The sequence below is a fragment of the Ichthyophthirius multifiliis genome (genome assembly GCF_000220395.1).
Source record: "Ichthyophthirius multifiliis unplaced genomic scaffold scaff_1120509251164, whole genome shotgun sequence".
Taxonomy (NCBI): domain Eukaryota; phylum Ciliophora; class Oligohymenophorea; order Hymenostomatida; genus Ichthyophthirius; species Ichthyophthirius multifiliis.
In genome coordinates this window covers 162,121-175,108 of record NW_004086143.1, presented here as the reverse complement: position 1 = coordinate 175,108, position 12,988 = coordinate 162,121, and the positions used below count along the sequence as shown (strand labels likewise).

The window sequence follows — 12,988 nt, the reverse complement described above, 5'->3', positions numbered from 1 at the left end:
AAAAGAATTTTAAAAATAAATTTTTCAATACTAAAAAATGCCATTAAATTTTTTAGATTTCTTAATAATAATTATTTTTTTCATTCCTAGCTATTTCCATCATTTATATATAAGAATTAGATTAATCCTCGATTGCATTTTTTAATGTAAATGTATTTTTTTCTAATTTTTAAATTTCAAAAAGGCAGTTTTTAATTAAAAAAACATCTCCAACTTCTATTTATAGGAGATTCTAATGTAAAGAAAAAGCCTAAAAATTTAAATAAATTATCTATTTTTATACTTTCTCGTAAAAACGTGTGCAATCAGTATATAATTATTTAAAACTGCTTATTTTTTATTCTAAAAAATTATATTTTTCCATATATTCAACATGTATTTTATCCAATTCTTCTATATAAAGGAAAAAAAATATATCAAAAGTCTATTATGAGGATTAAAAATAAGAATTAATTTAAAGAAAAAATAAAAAAACTTTCTTTATATCTTCTTGAGTGTATTAAACCATTTTTTCGTTTTAATTATTTTCTGTTATAATTTATTTAATAAAAGACTTTATTATTTTTATATTTTCTTTATGAATTTAGTGTATTTTAAATGATTAAACCATTAAAGGAGTCTCTTATATATAAAAACTATTTATTTTTCTCCAAAAAGGTTAATATTTAAAAAAGTTCTACAAAAATAAGGAGGTTTTATTAATTTTTCTCAAAACCTAATAAAATTTAATCAATAGAGTATCCAAATTTTAAATTTCATTATAGAACTTATGTAAATGCAATCTTTTTAAGTTATTTTTATTTTCCAAATTTAATATATTTTCAATCTAAGTATATTTATTAAATAATCCTTTTATAAACTAATTTCTTTCAAAAGCGCAATAATTAATTAACCTTAAACCATCATTTAATTTATGCAGTGTTTATTTTAATAAACAAATCATCTTTAAAGGATGTTAACTATCGGTGACATCCACCAATTCTTAAATTTTATGTTTCTGGATATTATTCTATATATAATAAGTGTATAAATTCTTTATTTATTTTGCAATATTTTCTGCTTCAATCTATTCTCCATCTTCTTCTATTAAAAAGCTCGAAAAATTCGAATTATTTAATTATTATTCAAGCTTTTTTACTTATTCATTTACTTCGAAAAAACCTTCATTGTCACTTTTTGGGCTTTTTAATTTTTCTGTTTATTTTAAACTATCGCTTTTTTCTTCTATTTCGTATATTTCCTCATTATTATCTCCTGTATTTACCGTATTTTTATATAAAACATTATTATTATTTTTAATATTTTTTTATGTATTATTTGGACTTTCATTTTAGTTTTGTTGGATTTCCCTCCAAAAGTCTATTTCTTCTAAAAAAAAAGCACCTTTTTAATTCTAAAAATTACTATTTTAAATTTCTTCCTCTTTTATTTTCCTCAAATTTTAATATAAAATTGGCTTCTTCAGTGAATTCACCAAAAGTTAAATTTTAATTTATGAAAATGCCTCTTTTTCTATGTTTTCATATATATTTACGCCCTAAAAAGACTTTATTTTCTCATAAAGAGTCTTTACATCTTCCAAAAACGACTGGAAATTCAAAACCCAAGGAAAAATATGAAAAACAAACAAAAATTAATCAAATGAAAAGACATTTTTATCCAAAAAACTCCACATATACTATAAAAAAGTTATTAAAATAGCCGTTAAAATCTCAAAAATATTATCATTGTATGAAATAATAATGTCTAAAACCATGAAAAAATAATCAGATTAAAATAAATAAATAAAAAGCGAAGAAAACTAAAAACTAAACTCATATTAAAATTCCAAAAAAATCCTTTAATTAAAAAAATTTGTCAATTATTTTCCTTTGTCGAATTTCTCCAAAAAATAAACAAAAAAATAAACCAATTTCTATATATCTTTTATTTGATATAATAATATTCTTTTTTCCAATAAAACTTTTAGAAATCCCAAAACGAGATTTTTTTTACAAAAATTTTCGATTTTATATGGTTTTTTGTCTATATATAGGCATATTTTTTCAGCTAATTTATAAAATACCTATATATAATGTTAATATTCCTTTTCTTCGCATTTTTTGCTGATATATTTACTCAAGCAAGTAATAATATCTCGCAATTCATCCAAAAAAGTATCATTTTTTTCCCAAAACTTCCTTTCTTTCATAAATTCTTCTATTTATTCTTAAAAATATAAATCATTTTCTTCAAAATCTTCATTTAAATCTTCCATTTTATCGATTTTTAATATTTTAGTCCATTTTTCTATATAATTTTCATCTTATTTTAATTTTATTTCTTCCAAAAAATACAAAATTTATTACGAAAAAAAAAATTAAACTTCGAAAAAATCTCCTTCCAATAAAATAAATTTACTTTCTAAAATTTCCTCTAAAAAAGGGAATAAAAGATATATTAAATGTATATTATTTTCATTAAAATTATAAATCTTTATTTTCTCTTCATATAAATTCTCATCAAAAACAAATATTTTCTAACCCAAATTTTAGTTTAGAAATTTTAAATGTTCAAAATAATTATTATTTTTTTATAATCCTTCTTTATTTTTTAAAAAAATCTGTATATTTAAGTATAAATTTTCCTAAGGGAAATCCAAAAAAAGGCTTTTTGAGTAAATTTTATCATTATTTTCATCTATTTTTATTAAATTAAATATTCTTAAAGTCCTCTCCAGTTTTTTTTATGATAAAAAAGGCTTGCTTTCTTCTAAAAAAACCTTTAAAATATCCTAAGAATCGAAATGCATTAAATTAAATTAGAAATTCTAAAACAAATAAATATTGTCCATTATTTTTTCCAAAAAAATCTCTTATTTTTCATAAACCTGATTTTTTTTTTCAATTTTAATTATTTTCCCTTACGAAATTCGATTTTATCCAACTGCATTTTCTGCAATAAAAAATATAGTTATTTTTGGTAAATAAAAAGGGATTTTTTCCTAAGAAATAATAAAGCGAAAAGTTAAAGAAATTTATTAGTTTTAAAATATTTATATATCCTATTTTTTTAAGGAGGACTATAATAGTTTTTGTAATAAATTTTATATATTTTTTTTATCAAAATTTTATAGTAAATAATTTATATCGGAAGGATTTTACTAAGTTTTCTTTAATAAATCATTAAATTTAGAAGCTTATAATTGTTTTTGCTTTACTTCTATTTTTTTTTGCTCTTCTTAAGCCTCACGGTTGATTTTATCTAATAGTTTTGGGATTAAAATTTATGATTGTTGCTTTAAATGAGATTAGACTAAATCTTTTATTATCAATTCTTATCTTTTTTACTCTTATGATTATTTTTATATCAAAAGTTATTTTTCTTTGTTTATTTTATATTTTTATAGAGAATAAATAAATTATTTGTATATAAGACTGTAAAATTTATTGGCTAAATTTAAAATTAACTCATTCATAAAATCTAATTTTTATATAATCATATTTAAAAAGTAATAATTTTTAAATTTTAAAGCCTTTTATATAATAATATTTATATTTTAATAATATTTATTTAAAAAATATTATTATTTTTAACATTGTTATAATCTTTAAAATAAACATAAATAGGGCTTCTTTTTTCAAATGCTAATTTTATCCTCAGAATAAATTTATTAGATTCATTTAACCATTTTGTTTCTTTTTATTATAATGCATCATTCTTTTTTTATTTATTTTATTATTTTAATTAAATTATTTACATAATTTTAAAAAGTAATAGAAAGTGGTTTTAGAAATTGTTTAACTTTCTTATTTTTATTTCCATCTAATAAATATTTAATATTATTATATATTATAAAAATACTTTAAATTTAAGTTAAAATTCCATTTTAGATAGAACATATTCTAACCAGATTCTTTCCCATTACTTTACCTATATAAAAAATATTAAAAATATAATAATATTAATTGAAATGAAGTTAACTTTTTTTTTATAAAAAAAATTTTATTTTTCATATTATTTATTAATAATAAAATCATCTTAATCAAAATCAAATTTTTAATTTAATGTTATAAATTATTTTTTCAAAATCTAAATTTTTTATAAACATTCTAAATCTTAAAAAGACTAAATAAATATATAAAAATGAATATATATGTATACTAATATAAACATATATATATTTTTTATAATATATATATATAAATAATATATATATTATATATATATATATATATATATTTATTTTTATAATATTGTTATACATTATCTAAATAATACTATAAATAAATTCCATTTAAAACATAAGAATCATATTTATTCTTATCTGCTTTTTATAACCATTTATCTTCTATTTATACTCCTTCAATTATATAATTATCTTTATTAAATTAGTCATTTTCTAGATTTATTTAATTATTTTTGTCATAAATACTCATTTTCATATTATAATTATTTTTATTTTCTTTTTTTATTTAATCATAATTATGAATTATTTGAATTTTTTTTTTGCTTTTACGAACTTCATTTTACACATTTTATTCTTCTTTTTTATCATTATACTAGACTTCATATATTTTTAAATTTTACTTTTTCTCATCTTCATAATCTTATTAATATTTCTTTTCTAAATTTAATACATTTTTCCTATTATTTATCTCATTTTTTTCTTTTTACCCGAAATTTTCTCTTTTTTAATTCTCTTCATTATTATTTTCTCCTTTTTCTTCTTCTCCATCTCCATTTTCTTCTTCTATTGCTCCTTCACTTTCTCCTACCTATTCTTCTTCTTCGTCTTCTTCTTCTTCATCCATTTCCTCTTCTTCTTCCTCTTCTTCATCTTCTTCCTCTTCTTCCTCTTCTTCCTCCTCTTCATCTTCTTCCTCTTCTTCTTCTTCTTCTTCTTCTTCTCCTTCCCCTTCTGCTTCACTATCTTCTTCATCTTCATTTTCATATTTTTCGTCTTCTCCTCTCTCTCCACTATTTTTTTCATATTCTTATTAGTTATTTTAATATAATGGATTTTTTTATTATAATTAATTGATTTTTAACATGGGAGGAGCTTTTATTTAATTATCTTCTTCATATTCTTCATTTTCTTCAGTAACCTAATTTTAGGGTTATTAATTTCCATATATAGATTTTTTATAAATCATTTTTTTCGTTTTATAAAATAAATAAATTTTATATAAATATTAAAAAATTAAATAAATACAATTATATAAATATGTTTATTAAAAATATTATAAAAAAAACACAATTCAAATGCATTAGTGGTATTTTAAGAATTACAAAACAACTAAATTACTATTTTTATTTTAAACTTTCTACAAAAAATGCATCCAAACTTCCTAAAACTCTCCTTAAATTTAATTTTTTTTCTCTAAAAAATATTCCCCAAATCTTTCTGGTATTTAAAATTGATTATTGTTTCTAAAAATTAACATTAAAACATTCAAAAAATTTCGAAAATAAACTTTTTTATCCAAAAAATAGACTTATTCTTTCAAAAACAACTCAACTTTTTACTCTTCAACATAATTACTACAAAATCCTATAATACTTGCGCATTTATATATATTTTCTCCATTAAATTCCAAATTTTCTTATTATATTTTTATTGTTTAATCAAATATTTTATCCAATAAGGCCTTAGCAAACATTTTACTATTCGCCTTTTAAAAATTATATTTAATTAACCTGCAAATAATATACAAGAAAGGACTTTTTTCTTCACTTTCTTTACATTTCATATATAATTCATTTAATATGAAATCTTTTCTTAATGCCAAAATAACCAATTAACAAAAATTTTAGCTTAAAAGTTTTAAAAATTCCTTATCATAAGAAGAAGAATAACAAAGTTTTAAAAAAGTAGACTAAAGTTATGGAATAAATGCCTTCATATCGATTCCTTTAATAAAAAGTTTAGTAAAAATTTACAATATATCAATTTATTGTTATTTTTATAATTTAGAATTTCGTATTAAAACTCTAATTAAGCATCCAATTAATTTAAAATTATATGGCTAATATAAAAATATATGATTTTTTTTTTTTTAAATATATTGAAATAATAATAAAAATTAAAAATATATATAATATAATATATAATAAATATATAATATATATAAATATAAATAAAAATATAAATATATTTATTTACTTATAGGTTTTATATATCTGTATATTATATAATAATTTTAAACAAACTTATTCCTTAATTTAGTATTTAACTATTTTTATAAACCAAAACAATAGTTAACATTTCTATATAATTTTTTATTTCTTCTCCATCTCCATCTCCATCTCCAGTTTCCTTATTATTATTAAATCCATATATAAGTTTTAAATCTTTCATATTTTCTAAATTATTTTATAATCCTAAAACAAATATTTATAAATAATCTTAAAAAAACTCTATATTTTTCATTGCAAAAATACAACTTAAAATCTAATTTGAAATTTTATTTATTTTTGGGTTTTTTTCAAAAATAAACGGACAAACAATCTCAATAATTTATTTATTTAATATATTTATCGAAAAATGAGATTTTAATAAATAAAATTTTATTATATTTAGAAAAATTTCTAATTAATTTTAATTTTTACTATCATTAATTATATTAATACAAAACTATAGTAAATCTTATGCGTTTTTTTAACTTAAATTAACCGAAACTAAGTTAATTGCAAATAAAATCATCTCTCTTTTTTCCTAGCTTATTTATTCTTTTTAAAGTTCATTCACAAAAGCTTGAAAAACACCATTTTTTTAAAAAAAAACATTAAAATGTTTTCCGAAAATTTCAGCATTATTAACTATGATCTATATAACTAACAACGGAATTGGTTATTTTATCAAAAAAGGCTTCATAAACTCCATAATAACATAAGAATCACACTAAACAATATCTTAAAATACTTCGAAAAATTAATTTTCTTTTCCAAACTAAAAAATTTAATTCAAAAAATTATATGAAAAATCACCAAATTTTTCTACAATAATTTTAAGACAAAATAAAACACCTTTTTTTTGATCTTTTTAAAAAATAAAAAATTTAAATATATCAATCAGATTATTCATATTTTCAAATATTAATTAATTTTAATTAAAATAATTAATATATTCTCCTAAAAAATGCAATGTACCATATATTTTATACCCTTTTTTACAAATTTCTAATATGAAATTAAAATAAAATTCACCATATTTCTAAACAAAAAACTTCAATGAATTTAAAAAAATAATTTTTAAAGCTGAGGCACTAAATATATAAAAAATAAATAAAATTATTTAATTTATAAAGAAAAATATATAAAGTTATGTATATAAATATATATATTATTTAATTTAAATATAAATAATTATTTTATTAAAAAAATCTAATTTAATATTTTTATAAAATTATATAATATATCATTATTTTTTATTTAATATAAATATTTATATTAATTTTTTTTAATTTACTATTATCTTTTTAAAATTATTGAATATTTATTTATTAAAACTTCTAAAATAATTTTATTTATTTTGAATTCTTTACTTTCCCATGTTTTATCACACAAATTCTTTATTTAATCTTCTATATCATCTCTTAAAATCCATATTAGTCCTACTATATCATAGAAAAATTTTCTTTTTTCTTTACAATAATCTTCCTCTTTAACTTATTTATGCCACATTTCTACTATTTCAACCGCTAAATTTACATAAACCATTCTTCTTTTGCTATTTTCTTCCAAAATCCCATTTAATATACATTCAAAAACACATTTTTTTCCATAATGAAGTACTAATCCTTTCATTATTTTCGCCGAAACATCTCTAACTTTCTCCTCTTCATCCCCTAAAAAATTCTTAATAAATTCTACAAAATCCTCTAATAATTCCCACTCGAAATATTCTCTAAACCCTCCTAAAAAAATGCTTTATTCCAAATAAAAAAACACCAAAACAATTCCATCTTTATTGATTAAATTTTTCTTCTAAAAAACTTCCATAAGTCCTTCCAATTCTTCTCTAATTTCTTCGATTTTCATCCCAAATAAATTTTCGGCAATTCCTTAAGCCACTCCCATTTTTTCGAATTGTGAAAGATGTTTATTTTACATCAAAAACTCCTTAAAATATTTCAAATTTTCATATTGTTTTCCCTAAATCTTCCCAATTTTTGCCAAAGCCTTCATCGCTTTTTCCCTTATTAAATTATTGTTTGAAAAGCCTGCTTTTCTAACTTCTTTTAAAACATTTTCTAACATATACCAGTCATTTTCTTTTACAATTTTGTAAAAATTACCCACTAAAACACATACTTCGCCTGCATTTTCCCCTAAAAGTCCATAAAATAAAACAGGCTTAATTAATGAAATTGATACTCTATCTAAAAAATAACTAAAACTTTACTCAGAAAACCTCTTTATGGTTTTAAAAATAAAATCCTATCTATTTTACAATGCTAAAGGCAATAACTCTTCTATAGCTTTCATTTATGGATTTTAATTTAATTTGATGGTATCAAAAACTGCCTAATTCGCATTTTCCTTTACTTTTGGATGTGTTTCTTCTAGTATAGTTTTAGAAAATAAAGGAAATATTAAAGGTATAGTTTTCTATATTAGTCTCTATTTTTTAATAATAACCATCCTAAAACAATAAATAAATACATTTTTGGCTTTCCAAGCAGTTTCCTTTTCAAAATTTTCGATTAAAAAAAATACGATTTTCATAATAACAAAAGAGCTTGAATTTTCTATTAAAAAATCGATATTTTCCTGTATTTTTTCTTACAAAAACTCATTATTTTCCCCAAAAAATCCGCTTAAAATTTCTAAAATTTATATATTATAAGGATCTAATAGTTTACCAAGCACATCTTAAAGCCCTAATAATAAAATAACGACTGATTTTTTACAAAATCCTTCATTTTATTCCAAAACTGATATTTTTTCTAATATTTGTGCTTTCTAAAATTCTAAAATTCCTTATCCTTTTATCAATCCAGATAAAAAATAACTTAAAGAAAGTTTTTTTACTATTTAATTATCTTTTAAAACATTCTAAAAACTGTCTTTTATTAAATACTGAGTATTTTCAAATAAATTTATAATATCTGGCAGTGTTTTTTTGGCAATATTTTTTTAAACCGTAAACTCCACATTATTAAAAAACTCAATTATCTTAATTGATAAATTTTCCATATAGACTTTATTTTTTACAAAAGGAGCACATAATCCTAGAAAAAAACAAACCAAAAATGCCTATTTTTCCGACTAATCTTTCATTTTTAGATATTTTTCGAGCACTAAAACTATTTGATTTCCTTAATTTTATGCATATTTCTTAATAATTTACATTCCACAATTAATACATTCATCTAAAACTTCACTAAAATAAAATCTTTCCATTAAAATATTTAAAATATCTTTTATTTATTCAGAATTTAAATTAATATTATTTAAATTATTCTTAATATAATAAATAAAAAAAAGTTCTTTCTTTTCGTTATTTTTGAAATTAATAATTCCTTCTAAATATTTCTTATAAATTATTTTTTAATATTCTATATTATTTTTGCTATTTTCAATTAATAAATCAGTTAAAATATTTATATTATCAATATTATTTTCTATCAAAAATTATCCAAAACCATTCCATTTTTTTAACTTTTCCATATTAATTTCCATATTTTCCTCTTTTCTGCACTTCTTTTATAAAATTTTCAGTTTTATAATTTCCTCAAACTCCAAATTAAATGCATTTTTATATTTTGAAATTCCTCTAAGTACGCATTTTTATCCTTTTTCTTCCAAATTCAGTACTTTTTTCAGAAATCCTTTCATTTAAACACCTTGTTATCCTATTTTTTCCATTAAATTTCCAAACTAATCTTCATTCAAAGCCAAAATATTAATATTTTGTTCCAAAACGATACTAACATCTTCCAAAAACTTCTAACACTTTTCTTTTTAAAAATAAAAAATCAAAGCTTTCCTTCTACACTCATTCATATGTTAATTATCCCCTTTTAAAATCCTCAAATTTATTTAATGAAAGAATTCCAAAACCCAAAAATCTTATTCATTTGAATTAATGAAATTCAAAATTTTTTCATATTCTTAAATAAACTCTAATTATTCACAAAATCCCTAATAAAATAAATCCAAAAAAAACATAATAATGAAATTTCTATTAGTTTAAAAAACACCTTCTTTTTACAAATTCCAGAAATTTTCCCATATTTTTCCCATTATATTCTCATAAAAAAAATGAGTTTCTTTCCATTTAAGTAATTAAATAATTTTCCCATTAAATTTTTCAAAAAAAACTTTTACAAAACCAATTTTATTAGAAAAACTTTAAAAAACAACACATCCTAAATCAAAATAAAACTTCAACTTTTCCAAAAACTCTTCTTTTTTTCTTAACTATAGTTCCTCATCATCTAAAAATCCCTTCTTTTATTCTTTATTTTTTTCCAAAATTCTAATAAAGCCACCTTCTTTTTCCCAAAAAACTTCGAAAATATGTTTTTTTTCTTCTTCTTTTTTTATATTTTATTCTTTAAAAACACCCACTTTTTCTAAAAAAGCCTTCATTTTTCTCAAATACAATTCTTCGAATTCCTTACTAGTCAAATCTATTTAACTTTCGATTTTTTCAACATTTAAATATTCAAAAAACTCACCAAAAACATCTAAAACTTCATAGAATTCCAAAAATGCTAAAAAAGAGAAAAAATATCCAACATTTTTTCTCCAAACCTCATTATTAATTTTCAAAAGCATTTTTTTTCCTATTAAAAATTCGCATTTTCCCCACCATTTTAACTTTAAAACATCTTAAATTTTTCCTTTATTTATTACTAAAACCCCCATCCATTTATCCCTTTATTTTTACGAAAAAATCCCATGTCCAAAACTCCACAAAACTATTCCTAAAAAATCATTTTTTTCCAAAGCACACATTTTTTCCCATCCATAAATCAAAAAATCCATACAAATTAGCATTTTTTCTTTTTTTAACTAATTTTTTTTCTCTTCCCAAACCAAATACAAACTCCAAAAACAGCTTAAACTCAAAACACAAAATATATTTTTAAATTAATAATCTTTCAATTGTGTTTTTTACAAAAAACTCCGAATTTTTCCAAATCCAACGTCACTATGTAAGAACCCATGTAAAAATCCATTACTTAAAACAAAAATTTCCTCATCTAAAAGTTCTTTTTTCACCAAAAGGATATTTTCTAAAACATCCAAAAATAACTAATTTTCAAGCTCATTCATAGTTTCTAAAAACTCTCTTTTATTTACATAAATCCCATCCAAAAAAAACCATTATTCCCACTTTTTTTCTTATAAAATCTCACAACTTAACCCCGCTAAGTAAACATCCGCCAAAGTCACTAATTTAGCCAAATTTTTCACGCAATTATTAAATATTTATCCACTAATAATATCCGAAAATTAATTTTTTCCTTTTCTTAACCAAAATCTTCCAGACATACAGACAGCAAGCTAAAAAAACTTATTTTAATTTTAAATATTTAATCTTTTTTTAACTTAAACAATCCAATTTTCCTCAAAAAACTCTTCTTATTCTTCCTTAAAAATTTCATATTATTTCTCATTAAAATGTCCTGCTTTTTTTTTATCAATAAATTCTTCTTTTTTTTCCATTTTTTGCAAAATACACTCAAAATCATCCAGAATTTATTTATTTTAAACCATATTAATATTTTTTATAAGAATTCCATATATAATTTAAAAAAAATCGTTTTTGTCATTTCTTTCAAAAAATCCCTCTAAAATTTTCAAAAACCTCATCTTTTTTTCATTATCATTAGTATTTTCGACTATTCTATCTATTCCAAAAATTATTTCTTCTAAAATCTCTCGTTTCTTAATAAATTTACATAATAAACTTCCTCCTAAACTACATTAAGTGGACAAAAAAACATCATCTAAACCTAAAATATAGTCTTTTAAATGCTTAAGGATTATTTCTGAGGCAAAACAGGAAAAGTCAAGAGAAAAATTGTTTATATTTTACAAAAATTCTACCAAAATTTAAACATTTTCAACTGTACGTTTAATTAAATTTAATATTTTGGGCATTATTTCTTCTTCAATGCGTTTTTTAGAAAATATAAGACCAATATATATAGACATTTTTAAAGAATATTAATTTTTTTTCCTAAAATCAATTAAATATTCTTAAAAAAATTTATTAATTATAATGTTTTCTGCTGAGTTTAATAAATTTAGCCGTGATTTAATAATAATTTATAATAAAAAATGAATAATCTATTAATTTTGTGTATTTTCTAATTTTATTATTAAATTTTAATCATTAAATTCTCTTAAAAAAAACAAAATTTTTTTATTTAATCTTTGTTCTTTTTTGGAATATCCATCATTTCTATCATTTTTATTTTTTTATATATACTATATTAAAATATTATTTATTTTATCTAAAAATTCATTTTTAGATTCGAAATTATAAATATTTTTTTTAAGATTTTTTAAGATTTAATATAAATTTTAAAGGAGATGCTAAATTTTTAAAAATTACATTCCATATTTTAAAATAAATTATCGATTTAAACATATGTAGGTTATTATTTAAAAAATTAATCTAGTTTAAGTAATATTAATTTATTTAAATTATGTTTAGATATATTATAGGAAATAAATAATTAATCAAATTATATTTATATGCGGTTTTATTATTAAATATTAAAAAGTATTTATTAAGAATAATTATTATTTAAACATTTTTTTTCTTTCATTTTATAATTTATATAATTTATTATATCGAAATAGGATTTATTATTATAAAAAAAAAAAATATATACTAACATTAAGTAATTTAAAAAAATTAAATAAATAAAGATATATATTAATATATATAATAATAAAAATATATATATATATATATATATATATATAAATATATATTAAAATAATATATATATATATTATTTTTTATAATTATATATAAATT

General features: G+C 19.1%; 2 protein-coding genes across 2 annotated transcripts, besides 11 other annotated features; both read right to left on the bottom strand. All coding sequences in view use genetic code 6, as the record gives it.

Annotated features, from left to right (window-relative positions):
- Positions 1-3,515: 3,515 nt before the first annotated feature.
- Positions 3,516-3,555: a microsatellite.
- A 574-nt stretch (positions 3,556-4,129) lies between these two features.
- Positions 4,130-4,221: a microsatellite.
- A 316-nt stretch (positions 4,222-4,537) lies between these two features.
- Positions 4,538-5,135, bottom strand: IMG5_151970 (hypothetical protein; the record flags this gene model as incomplete). Its single annotated transcript, XM_004030836.1, has 2 exons — positions 4,538-4,959; positions 5,032-5,135. Coding segments are annotated over 2 exons (526 nt in total), but the record flags the coding sequence as incomplete, so codon positions are not given.
- Positions 4,696-4,734: a microsatellite.
- Positions 4,761-4,895: a microsatellite.
- Positions 4,761-4,927: a microsatellite.
- Positions 4,984-5,028: a microsatellite.
- Positions 5,136-6,055: 920 nt separating the features above from the next.
- Positions 6,056-6,137: a microsatellite.
- Positions 6,072-6,137: a microsatellite.
- A 1,072-nt stretch (positions 6,138-7,209) lies between these two features.
- On the bottom strand, positions 7,210-12,258 carry IMG5_151960 (hypothetical protein; the record flags this gene model as incomplete). Its single annotated transcript, XM_004030835.1, has 1 exon — positions 7,210-12,258. Exon 1 carries the CDS (start codon positions 12,151-12,153, stop codon positions 7,210-7,212), a length of 4,944 nt encoding a protein of 1,647 aa, XP_004030883.1. The 5' UTR covers positions 12,154-12,258.
- Positions 7,313-7,360: a microsatellite.
- Positions 12,259-12,863: 605 nt separating the features above from the next.
- Positions 12,864-12,987: a microsatellite.
- Positions 12,877-12,963: a microsatellite.
- Position 12,988: the final 1 nt, after the last annotated feature.